Source organism: Nerophis ophidion, linkage group LG01 (genome assembly GCF_033978795.1).
Source record: "Nerophis ophidion isolate RoL-2023_Sa linkage group LG01, RoL_Noph_v1.0, whole genome shotgun sequence".
NCBI classification, from domain to species: Eukaryota; Metazoa; Chordata; class Actinopteri; order Syngnathiformes; family Syngnathidae; genus Nerophis; species Nerophis ophidion.
This window is the reverse complement of record NC_084611.1, coordinates 51779072-51792055: the sequence shown is the minus strand read 5'-3', so window position 1 is coordinate 51792055 and position 12984 is coordinate 51779072. Positions and strand designations below refer to the sequence as shown.

At 44.5% G+C, this 12984-nt stretch overlaps 1 protein-coding gene across 1 annotated transcript in view; it reads left to right on the top strand.

Annotated features, from left to right (window-relative positions):
- The first annotated feature begins 5 nt into the window (after positions 1 to 5).
- LOC133556689 (DNA polymerase theta-like) overlaps positions 6 to 12984 on the top strand; it is a 45826-nt gene continuing 32847 nt past the window's right edge. Inside the window, exons 1-6 of the mRNA XM_061906848.1 lie at positions 6 to 173; positions 2718 to 3735; positions 3805 to 3915; positions 8121 to 8317; positions 11619 to 11826; positions 11892 to 12085. Of these exons, the coding sequence (XP_061762832.1) occupies positions 36 to 173; positions 2718 to 3735; positions 3805 to 3915; positions 8121 to 8317; positions 11619 to 11826; positions 11892 to 12085 (1866 nt within the window). The 5' untranslated portion in view covers positions 6 to 35. The remainder of the gene's footprint in view (positions 174 to 2717; positions 3736 to 3804; positions 3916 to 8120; positions 8318 to 11618; positions 11827 to 11891; positions 12086 to 12984) is intronic.

Sequence of the window (12984 nt, the reverse complement as noted above, 5' to 3'; positions counted from 1 at the left end):
AGGATTTGAATGAAGCTGATGTGTGTGATGAGGAAATGGTAGATGCAGTTGTGGAGCAGAAGGACAAAGGCGAGGGAAGAACCAGACTTGAAGCAAAGGACAATGCATGCCCAAATTTCAATGTCTCTCTGACAGACAGTCAGATGGATCACATCCTGGAGACCAGTCATCAGGTGAGTAATGATCGTGGCACGCGTTTATATATCACATACAAGGTAACACCACTCGTATGTGAGCTACAGTGCTAACCATAGATATCTTATAAGTAAATGCAGCGTCGAGCGCTACTGCCTACTGGCGCTGACGAGACGCGGGCCAGCCATCTTGGAGTGGTGATCCACTCCACTCAGTGCGATTCATTTGGCAGGAGCAATGAACTGTCTGCGCATTTAATTCATTTTACCTCACTGAATACCACTGATTTTCACGAGTATTTTTTTGTCATACGTGTAGCTATGATAAAGGACACACGTTTTGGCATGTTTTATTATTCATAGTTTGCTTAACAGTAATAGAATATTCTTATATGCTATAAATCAGTGTTTTTCAACCACTGTGCCGCGGCACACTAGTGTGCCGTGAGATAAAGTCTAGTGTGCCGTTGGAGATTGTCATTTCATCTAATTGGATTAAAAATAACTTTTTGCAAACCAGTAATTCCATCCATCCATCTTCTTCCGTTTATCTGAGGTCGGGTCGCGGGGACAGCAGCCTAAGCAGGGAAGCCCAGACCTTCCTCTCCACAGTCACTTCATCCAGCTCTTCCTTCGGGATCCCGTGGCGTTCCCAGGCCAGCCTGGATACATAGTCTTCCCAATGTGTCCTGGGTCTTCCCCTTGGCCTCCTACCGGTTGGACGTGCCCTAAACACCTCCCTTAGGGAGGTGTTTAGGTGGCATCCTGACCAAATGCCCGAACCACCTCATCTGGCTCCTCTCCATGTGGAGGAGCAGCTGCTTAACCCTATCTCTAAGGGAGAGCCCCGCCACCCGGCGGAGGAAACGCATTTCGGCCGCATGTACCCGCTATCTTGTCCTTTCGGTCATAACCCAGTAATTGTAGGCTGCAAATGATGTGTTGTTGTTGAGTGTTGGTGCTGTCTGGAGCCTCGGCAGAGTAACCCTGTAATACTCTTCCATATCAGTAGGTGGCAGCAGGTAGCTAATTGTTTTGTCGTGATCACAGTATGCAGGCGACAGCGTGAGGCATTGTGCAGGTAAAAAGGTATGTAACTCTTAAACCAAAAGTAAACAACAGGAAAATGCTGCTAAGAAAAGGCATTGAAGATTAGGGAAGGCTATGCAAAATTAAACTAAAACTGAACTAGCTACAAAGTAAACTAAAACAGAATGCTGGACGACCGCAAAGACTTACAGCGCGTGGAGCAGATGGCGTCCACAAAGTACATCCGTGCATGACACGACAATCAACAATGTCCCCACAAAGAAGTATAGCGTCCGCACAACTTACATAGTTTTAAATGCCGAAACAGAGCAGGTGCGGGGAATAGCGGTCAAGGACCACATGAAACTGGTACAGGAAGATAGCAACAAAGTAGGAAAAGCCACCGAAATAAGAGCGCCAAACAAGAAGTAAAACACGACACACAGAAAAAGATAAGTCAGGGTGTGATGTCACAGGTGGTGAGAGTACACCTACTTTCAGACAAGAGCTATAGTGAAGCATGCGACAATGACTTTTTATTGTCAATATCGGCTGCTGAGTTTAATTTTTCAGAACTTTCTGCTGGTTGTGTGCCTCGGGATTTTTTCAATGAAGAAAATGTGCCTTGGTTCAGAAAAGGTTGAAAAACACTGCTATACGTGACCAGACGTCCGAGATCAAAACTGGGAATGTAATCCCAGAGAAGGGGGAAAAAACGGTCAGCTATTAATATGATTATGTTATATACATGCATATATCCTACATAAACAATGTATGAATACATTAGATATCTATATATCTTATGGACCTATATACTGTATCTCTGTTGCTGGAGCAGCAGATAGTTTATTCTGTCTTGACAAGATCCTGAGTAGTCCTGGGTTCAATCCCGGGCTTGGGATCTTACTGTGTGGAGTTTGCATGTTTTCCCCGTGACTGCGTGGCTTCCCTCCGGGTACTCCGGCTTCCTCCCACCTCCAAAGACATGCACCTGGGGATAGGTTTATTGGCAACACTAAATTGGCCCTAGTGTGTGAATGTGAGTGTGAATGTTGTCTATTTCTGTTGGCCCTGCGATGAGGTGACGACTTGTCCAGGGTGTACCCCGCCTTCCGCCCGATTGTAGCTGAGATAGGCCCCAGCGCCCCCCGCGACCCCAAAAAGGAATAAGCGGTAGGAAATGGATGGATGGATGTCACTTTGGATAAAAGCGTCTGCCAAATACCTAAACATAAACATATACAAACACCTGAAAGTCTTTATATCAGCTAAAACCACCAATTTAAACCCCGGCGGAGTCATACCAAAGACTATCAAAATGAGACCCCTTTCTTCCCTGGGGTTGGAATTGGGGGTTAAATCGCCAAAAATGATTCCCGGGCGCGGCACCGCTGCTGCCCACTGCTCCCTTCACCTCCCAGGGGGTGAACAAGGGGATGGGTCAAATGCAGAGGACAAATTTCACCATACCTAGTGTGTGTGTGACAATCCTTGGTACTTTAACTTTTTAACTTTAAAATGTCAATTTAAAGGCAAATTCTGATATTTCCGCAGGATTGTTCTCCCGATGAAGGTAACAATGCCGCTGAGGACAACCCAAACCGAAGCAGCAGCTTTTTGTTTGACAGTCTGTATGAGAACTCGCCGAGCCCACGCCAAATCCCGCCGCGCCCACCGGTAGACGAGGAGACTGGATGTGGGCGCCCCCTGCTGTCCGCGCAGGAGCGACGCCGCAGCGAGCTCCTCGTCAACCAGCAGGCGGAGAAGCACGAGGCCATCCAGTGGGGCGAGTCCTCCTTCAACCTGTCGGAGTGGGGCGACTCCATGCTGGTGGGCGAGCACTTTTTAGAGAAGCAGGAGGGCGGCCTTCATGAAGGCAACGAGGAGCAAGCCGGGCCACAAAGTGAAGCTCAAGATGAAGTTTCACTGCAAAGTGGAGACCATGGACCGGATGTCCGTTTTGCACCTGAGAGCAGCTTTGATTGCAGTCCGGGTCTGCAGGAGATCTTTGACCGCTGGCCTAGTATGTCTGATCAGCCTGTGCAGAACATCCCATCAGACCTCAAAGGCACGGTCGACCATGCTGCTCCCATGCAGATGGCAATCACGGACGACCCTGAGAGGGATTCTGCAGGATTACAACCATCAATAGAGAGGCCTGACTCTGCTGGTGACCTTGTACCTCCTACTCAGGAGACCCCGCCCGTGACGCCCAGAATAAAACTAACCACGACCTCCATCCAGTCGCCTCTTGCCATCCCGCCATTCAACCAGTCGACTCCTTCCAACCTCCACCGGGGGGAACCTCCTAAGCCTCCGCCACCTGACAACGCCACCCAGCTGCAGCCTCATTGCGAGGACACGCCGCCGGACTCCTACGGGGGCTTCTCTCTACAGCTCTCCCAGGACGCGCCGCTTTCCTCCAGCGGCGCCTTCTCCATCATCGACGTGTCCAGCAACCGGCGGCTCTTCGACGCCTTTGTGGAAGAGTGGGAAACGAAAGAGCGATTCTCTCTGGCTTTGGCCTGGGAGAAGAAGGAGCGCCCAAAGGCGCAGGACGGGGAAATTGGAGGTGATCAATGCAGAGGCATTTGCTCGCAGGGAAATATGATTAACGTGTTTTGTGTTTTTGTGTAAACAGCTGACGGGTTTCCAGTAAGAGGCAGTGATGGATCGGTGCTGATTGGACTGTCTGTCTGCTGGGGAGCAAGAGACGCTTACTACATATCCTTTCAGCGAGAGCAGAACCAAGGTGCACACATACACACTAGAGCCCGATTTACAAAACCCAAAACCAGTGAAGTTTTATGGGGTGGGGTTATACGTGAGCATATAACACCAATTCTTGAGAGTTTGCACTGTCTCCTTGTCCATTTTACAAACCCCGTTTCCAAATGAGTTGGGAAATTTTGTTAGATGTAAATATAAACGGAATACAATGATTTGCAAATCCTTTTCAACCCATATTCAATTAAATGCACCACAAAGACAAGATATTTGATGTTAAAACTCATAAACTGTATTTATTTTTTCGCAAATAATAATTAACTTAGAATTTCATGGCTGCAGCACGTGCCAATGTAGTTGGGAAAGGGCATGTTCACAACTGTGTTACATCACCTTTTCTTTTAACAACACTCAATAAATGTTTGGGAACTAAGGAAACTAATTGTTGAAACTTTCAAAGTGGAATTCTTTCCCATTGGTGTTTTATGTAGAGCTTCAGTCGTTCAACAGTCCGGGGTCTCCGCTGTCGTATTTTACGCTTCATAATGGGAGACAGGTCTGGACTGCAGGCGGGCCAGGAGAGTACCCGCACTCTTTTTTTACAAAGCCACGCTGTTGTAACACGTGCTGAATGTGGCTTGGCATTGTCTTTCTGAAATAAGCAGGGGCGTCCATGAAAAAGACGGCGCTTAGATGGCAGCATATGTTGTTCCAAATCCTGTATGTACCTTTCAGCATTAATGGTGCCTTCACAGACGTGTACTTTACCCATGCCTTGGGCACTAATGCACCCCCATACCATCACAGATGCTGGCTTTTGAACTTTGCGTAGATAACAGTCTGGATGGTTCGCTTCCCCTTTGTTCCAGATGACACTATGTTAAATATTTCCAAAAACGATTTGAAATGTGGTCTCGTCAGACCACAGAACACTTTCACACTTTGCATCAGTCCATCTTAGATGATCACGGGCCCATAGAAGCCGGCGGAGTTTCTGGATGTTGTTGATAAATGGCTTTCGCTCTGCATAGTAGAGCTTTAACTTGCACTTTCAGATGTAGCGACGAACTGTATTTTGTGACAGTGGTTTTCTGAAGTGTTCCTGAGCCCATGTGGTGATATCCTTTAGAGATTGATGTCGGTTTTTGACACAGTGCGGTCTGAGGGATCGAAGGTCTCGGTCATTCAATGTTGGTTTCAGGCCATGCCGCTTACATGGAGTGATTTCTCCAGATTCTCGGAACCTTTTGATGATATTATGGACTGTAGATGTTGAAATCCCTAAATTTCTTGCAATTGCACTTTGAGAAACGTTGTTCTTAAACTGTTTGACTATTTGCTCACGCAGTTGTGGACAAAGGGGTGTACCTCGCCCCATCCTTTCTTGTGAAAGACAGAGCATTTTTTGGGAAGCTGTTTTTATACCCAATCGTGGCACCCACCTGTTCCCAATTAGCCTGCACACCTGTGGGATGTTCCAAATAAGTGTTTGATGAGCATTCCTCAACTTTATCAGTATTTATTGCCACCTTTCCCATCTTCTTTCTCAAATGTGTTGCTGGCATCAAATTGTAAAGTTAATGATTATTTGCAAAAATAAAAGTGTTTATCAGTTTGAACATGAAATATGTTGTCTTTGTAGCATATTCAACTGAATATGGGTTGAAAAGGATTTGCAAATCATTGTATTCCGTTTATATTTACATCTAACACAATTTCCCAACTCATATGAAAACGGGGTTTGTAGAATTGATTTTAAAACATTGCTGTTTGCTTTTAAAGCTTTATATCAGTGGTCTCAAACTCAATTTACCTGGGGGCCACTGGATGCAGAGTCTGCGTGAGGCTGGACCACAAGAAAGTATCTCTTAAATGTTTTTTTCTCTGTGCAAATAAGACACATCGGGGTGCCCCTGTGCTCAACAAAGAAATATTGCATCTCCCACTTTTCCTGGAATTGTCTTTGCTCATCACAAAGCTTTCTCTTCACTGCAGGCTTTGAGAATGACATGTTTGGGGTTGTGGAATATATTTGTATTTAGCTGATACACGGAGAATGTTATGTGTCGTTCGGCTTTTCCTCCCTACAGCAACACGGCTGTCGGCGGATAATAGCCCGCAAGGTACCGGGATAGCGAGCGCAAAAAAAAGTGACGGCCCCCGGAGTGTTATCCGGCGTTATATAGAAATATATGTAGTGTTCATCATGTGAGGCAATGCAAATTAAACAATAAAAAAAACAAAAAACGGTTTGAATTGGTCCAGGTTATCGGGGACTGTTATTAGTGACATACAGGTGTCGCGGTGTGACTGGAGCCAGGCACGTGAGAAAACCCTCGTCTCCATGGCAACGTCTGTCGCTTCACTTCACTCATTTGCCGCTTTTCCACTAATGCAGTGGTAGGCAACCCAGAACGTTGAAAGAGCCATTTTGCACCCAAATAACACAACGCTGTCAAGCGCCATTCATATAAAACTCGCGGGCCGCACTAACATTAAACTTTCATATTAAAGTGGGGGCCGCAAAATAATGTCTTGCGGGCCACGTGTCTAAGACACCTGCTTTACATGGACTGGCACCTCATTATATCTCGGACCTCATCCAAATTTACACTCCTGCCCGCGCTCTGAGATCCTGCTTCAGCCTTTGGTGCCTAAGACGAGACTTAAAACCAGGGGAGACAGGGCCCTCTCTGTGGTCAGCCCTAAGCTCTGGAACACTCTGCTCCTCCATGTTACAACTGCTCCCACAGTGGAGTGTTTTAAGTCTCTTCTTAAGACCCACTTTTATTCTTTGGCTTTTAACACTACATCAGTTGTGTGGTCCTCTGTGTTTTTTAAATTTTGATTTCTATTTATTGTTTTAATTGGTTTTACCCTTTAAAATCGTTTTTAATCATATTTATTTTTATATTTTTTTATATGTATATATTTTTTTCGTTTATTCAGTCATTGGTGGAGCTAAGGATAATATTTGAATATTATTTTTAATATTTTTGTGCAGCACTTTGGAAACATTTCTGTTGTTTAAATGTGCTATACAAATAAAGTGAATTGAAAGTGGATTAGAAGTTAGTACGTTGTGTAAATGTTAAATAAAAACTGAATCCATCCATCTATCCATCCATCTTCCACTTATCCGAGGTCGGTCGCGGGGGCAGCAGCCTAAGCAGGGAAGCCCAGACTTCCCTCTCCCCAGCAACTTCGTCCAGCTCTTCCCGGGGGATCCCGAGGCGTTCCCAGGCCAGCCGGGAGACATAGTCTTCCCAACGTGTCCCGGGTCTTCCCCGTGGCCTCCTACCGGTTGGACGTGCCCTAAACACCTCCCTAGGGAGGCGTTTGGGTGGCATCCTGACCAGATGCCCGAACCACCTCATCTGGCTCCTCTCCATGTGGAGGAGCAGCGGCTTTACTTTGAGCTCCTCCCGGATGGCAGAGCTTCTCACCCTAACTCTAAGGGAGAGCCCCGCCACCCAGCGGAGGAAACTCATTTCGGCCGCTTGTACCCGTGATCTTATCCTTTCGGTCATAACCCACAGCTCATGACCATAGGTGAGGATGGGAACGTAGATCGACCGGTAAATTGAGAGCTTTGCCTTCCGTCGCAGCTCCTTCTTCACCACAACGGATCGGTACAACATCCGCATTACTGAAGATGCCGCACCGATCCGCCTGTCGATCTCATGATCCACTCTTCCCTCACTCGTGAACAAGACTCCAAGTTACTTGAACTCCTCCACTTGGGGAAGGGTCTCCTCCCCAACCCGGAGATGGCACTCCACCCTTTTCCGGGCGAGAACCATGGACTCGGACTTGGAGGTGCTGATTCTTTGAAAAAACTGAATACAATGATTTGCAAATCCTTTTCAACTTATATTCAATTGAATAGACTGTAAAGACAAGATACTTAACGTTTGAACTGGTAAACTTTATTTTTTGCAAATATTAGCTCATTTGAAATCTGATTCTTGCAACATGTTTCAAAAAAGCTGGCACAAGTGGCAAAAAAAAAGAGAAAGTTGAGGAATGCTCATCAAACACTTATTTGGAACATCTCACAGGTGAATAAGCTAATTGGGAACATGTGGGTGCTAAGATTGGGTATAAAAGCAGCTTTCATGAAATGCTCACCGTTACAAGCTCATGCACGTTTTTTTTTCTTCATTTAGAGTATATTGGGAAGCCTTAATTTAATCCGATTAATTGTCCGTCCCCCTTGTTGCTTCCCAGGTTTGAGTTTGAGCCTGGCTCCTCCCGCCCTGGATGAGAGTCTGTCAGTAGGCGAGAGGCTCGCACACGTGCAGGCGGGTCTCTGCGGGCCAGCCGCTGGAGGGAGGGTGGTGGTCACCTATGACATCATCCAGGTGTACAAAATGCTGGTGCTGAGCTGCGGCATCAGCTTGGAGGGACGATGTGAAGACCCCAAGGTGAGAGATTTGTGCTGTTTAGGATATTAGTGGAATATTAACATGATCTTTTTTTAGTCCCAGATCCATCAAACGTCGATAAACGTAGTGGTAATGTCTCATTTGCTGCCTTTTGACCTCTCATTCAGAACAAATAGGCTCAATAGCAGACTCAGTGGCCTAGTGGTTAGAGTTTCCGCTCTGAGATGGGTAGGTTGTGAGTTCAAACCCCGGCCGAGTCATACCAAAGACTATAAAAATGGGAGCCATTAGCTCCCTGCTTGACACTCAGCATCAAGGGTTGGAATAGGGGGTTAAATCACCAAAAATGATTCCCAGGCGTGGCCACCGCTGCTGCTGCTCACTGCTCCCCTCACCTCCCAGGGGGTGATCAAAGGGATGGGTCAAATGCAGAGAATAATTTTGCCACACCGAGTGTGTGTGTGTGTGTGTGTGACAATCATTGGTACTTTAACTTTAACTTTCAATAGAGACTAGAAAGAATAGTTTGGATCAAGTTGTACATCCTTGACAAAATCCACCTTATGCAAACCCTTTTGTTTTTAATATATGCTTTTGTAAAAATTAGCCCTAATTGACTATTATTGTTGCCAAATAGTGAGGTGTGTGTCTTTCACTTTAAAAGAAAAATGCACTTATTTTTAAAAATGTTGAAGATCATCCTCAATCCCTTATGTGAGAGATGTCTTACCCTTTTGTGTGCATTCTAAATGGTGGAAAACTGCTAGGATGAGGCGGCAAACAGTGCAGGTGTGTTGGACGAATCAGGATATCCGTGCAGTCTTAAAAAGTCTTAAATCCAGCAATTTGAATTTAAAAAAAATAGTTAAATATGACTTTGAAAGGTATTAAAAATATATTTACATTACTTTTATTTAAAACATCGATATACTTCAGTCTTGCTTTTAAATGTTTGGATTTTTGAGGACGCTGTAATATAACTACAAAATTAAACCTTTTGAATTTAATGACAAAGAAGTAAAAAAACGTCCATCCATACATACATACACACATTGTATGTACATACAGTTTGGAGGTTAGTGTACTGATATAGATTGATATAGATATTAAAAGTATGTGTAACGTAATTAAATAAGTATCTAGTGAATGACGGCACTCACACAGGCATAATTAGCGCGGTTTAAATGTTCGTAAACCCAAAAGTTCATAAATAGAGAGGTTTGTAAATTGAGGGTTCCACTGTACATACTTACAGTTAATACAGTTGTGGTTAAAAGTTTACATACACTGGTAAAGAACATAACGTCATGGCTGTCTTAAGTTTCCAATAATTTCTACAACTGACGGTAGGCGTGGTGTTCCTGGGATTAAAGGCCTCACCTTTTCTCCTCCTTACATATTGCTGGGTATTGTGGCCAAACGGCTCCATTTTTGTTTCATCTGACATCCCACTGACAAAGATAAGATCTTCTTAAGGAAAGTTCTGTGGTCAGATGGAACAAAAATGAAGCTGTTCGGCCACAATACCCAGCAATATGTTCGGAGGAGAAAAGGTGAGCAATATGTTTGGAGGAGAAAAGGTGAGGCCGGTAGGCGTAACACCATGTCTACCATCAAGCATGGTGGTGGTAGTACTAGGCTCTGGGCCTGTTTTGTTGCCAATGGAACTGGCGCTTTACAGATGGTAAATGGGGAAAAGGAAAAAAGAGGATTACCTCCAAATTCTTCAGGACAACCTAAAATCATCAGCCCGGAGGTTGGGTCTTTGGCGCAGTTGGCTGTTCCAACAGGACAATGACCCCAAGCACACGTTAAAAGTTATTAAAGGCTAAGATGAAGGTTTTAGAATGGCCATCCCGAAGTCTTGACTTAAACGTTTGGACAATGCTGAAGAAACAAGTCCATGTCAGAAAACCCCAAAATTTAGCTGAGCTTCGCCAATTTTGTCAAGAGGAGTGGTCAAAAATTCAAGCAGAAGCTTGTAGATGGCTACCAAAAGTGCCTTATTGCAGTGAAACTTGCCAAGGGACAAATATTACCATTGCTGTATGTATACTTTTGACCCAGCACATTTTGTCACATTTTCAGTAGACCCATAAGAAATTCATAAAAGAACCAAACTTTTTGATCTTTTTTTTGTGACCAACAAGTATGTGCTCCAATCACTCTATCACAAAAAAATAAGAGTTGTAGAAATGATTGGAAACGCAAGACAGCCATGATAGTGTGTTCCTTACAAGTGTATGTAAACTTTTGACCACGACTGTATACAAAACGATGTTGGAGCTTTTCGAATGTTGTATTAGGGCTTTATAGCTGAAATGGATCAAATTCTCATTACCTGCACTGTTAGCTGTCTCTTACTAGCAGTTTTGTACTATTTAGGAAGCACTGAAAAGGGAAGGATGTGTGTTCTTGTCTCTAATAAAGATTGTGGCTGATGAAAGAAGTGCAGATCCCCTTTAAAGGGCACATTTTCTGTAAAACTGATGGTTTGATTGTGTGGCCTAGTCAGTCTTACTGGATGCAAATAGTCACATGATCACATCAGCTCCCAGCCAAAGTTGACTCAATACACTGCAAAAAGTCAGTGTTCAAAATCAAGAAAAAACAAAAACCTTTTAGGGTATCGTATTTGAACTAAGCAAAATTATCTGCCAATAGAACAAGACAATTTGGCTTGTCAAGACTTTCCAAAAAAAGTAAAATTAGCTAACCTCAATGAACCCAAAATACCTTAAAATAAGTACATTCTCACTAATAACAAGTTCACTTTTTTTGGGTAGAAAAAACAGACCTTTTTTGTTCAATATGTTAAAAAATATTCTTAAATGAAGTCAATGCTAGTGCCATTATCTTGACATAATGATATGCGCTCGGCATCATGATTTTGAAGTAAGAAATTATTACTTTAAAAAAGTAGTTGTATACTTGTGAGTGTTGATGACACAGCTTTGCAACACTTGATATTCTAGTTTCAAGCATGCTTTACTCAATATAGGTCATCACATCTCAGCAACAACCTTTAATGTCTTACTAAGATCATTTAGGAGCAAAACCCTTAAAACAAGTAAAGCACTCTAACATAAAATCTGCTTAGTGAGAAGAATGATCTTGTCAGACAGAAAATAAGCAAATATCACCCTTTTTTGAGATATTTAATCTTACTTAGATTCCAGTTTTTGCAGTGTAATTGGAATAATTAACCTTTTTTTTTTAGCTGTTCCTGTTGGGGCTGTAGATCTTTGTCACTAATAATAACAGCTGCTCAGAACAGGACTGTGAGGAGAGGGTTTGAAACCACTTCCTGTCCTAACGGGTGTTGATGGGCTGCCTCCAGGTGGCGTGCTGGCTGTTGGACCCTGGCAGTGAGGAGAGAACCCTGCCCAACATGGTCACCGTCTATTGTCCGGACGCGCTCCCCCTTTTGGACGGGCTGGGGAACGCCCACGCGTACTGTCCTCGCGTGAGGGCGGCCACCACCAGCGTGCTCGCGTACGCCGTCATGAACCATCTCAGTCTTCTGCTCGACAAGGACGGCATGCTGGGTAGGAAAACATAAGTCGTCGTTTCGTCGTTTTGTACATGTGGTATCCCGTTCCCGCACGTGCAGACTCCTTCACGAGCGTGGAGATGCCTTGCCAAGTGTGTCTGGCGCTGCTGGAACTCAACGGCGTGGGTTTCAGCGTCGACGAGTGCGATAGACAAAAACGCGTGATGCAAGCCAAGCTGGTGGCGCTGGAAAGTCGAGCGTACGAGCTGGCGGGGCACGCCTTTTCCCTCACCTGCATCGACGACATCGCACAGGTGAGACCTTTGTTTTCGGTCCATCTGTCAGACTGGCATTTTGAAGCGGGAGCTTAGAACGTTCAGGCACAATCTCCCGACCCATTTAAAGGCCTACTGAAACCCACTACTACCGACCACGCAGTCTGATAGTTTATATATCAATGATGAAATCTTAACGTTGCAACACATGCCAATATGGCCGGTTTAGTTTACTAAATTGCAATTTTAAATATCCCGCAAAGTATACTGTTGAAAACGTAGCGGAATGATAACGCGTATGATGACGAGTGCGCGTGACGTCACCGGTTGTAGCGGACATGTTCTTCCAGCCCGATCCAAGCTACAAGTAGTCTGCTTTAATCGCATAATTACACAGTTCTCTGGACATCTGTGTTGCTGAATCTTTTGCAATTTGTTCAATTAATTTATGGAGACTACAAAGAAGAAAGATGTTGGTGGAAAGCGGTGTTTTGCGGTCGGCTGTAGCAAAACAAACACCGCCTGTGTTTTTTTTTTTACATCCCTAAAGATAACGGTGAAGCTTTAATATGGAACAGAGCGGTCAAGCGAACATGGTTTTCTACCACATGTCAACTGGCAGGTGACGGTGAGAAAATTGTGGTAATAAGTCTGCTCTTACCGTAGACATGAGCGGAGCTTGTGTCGTTCTTCCTGCAGCTGTCAAAGAGGCAGCTGCAACTCTCTTGGCTCCTCCGTGGCTTCCCTCAGAGACACTGGCGGTCACCACACCCCTCCGACTTTCAGGTATAACTATATAATCTCACTAAAACACTAGTAACACAATAAGCAGATAAGGGATTTTACAGAATTATCCTAGTAAATGTGTCTAATAACATTTGAATCGCTTCCACTGCCCCTTTTTTTTTTTTTTTCTTCTTCTAGTCCTTCACTCTCAC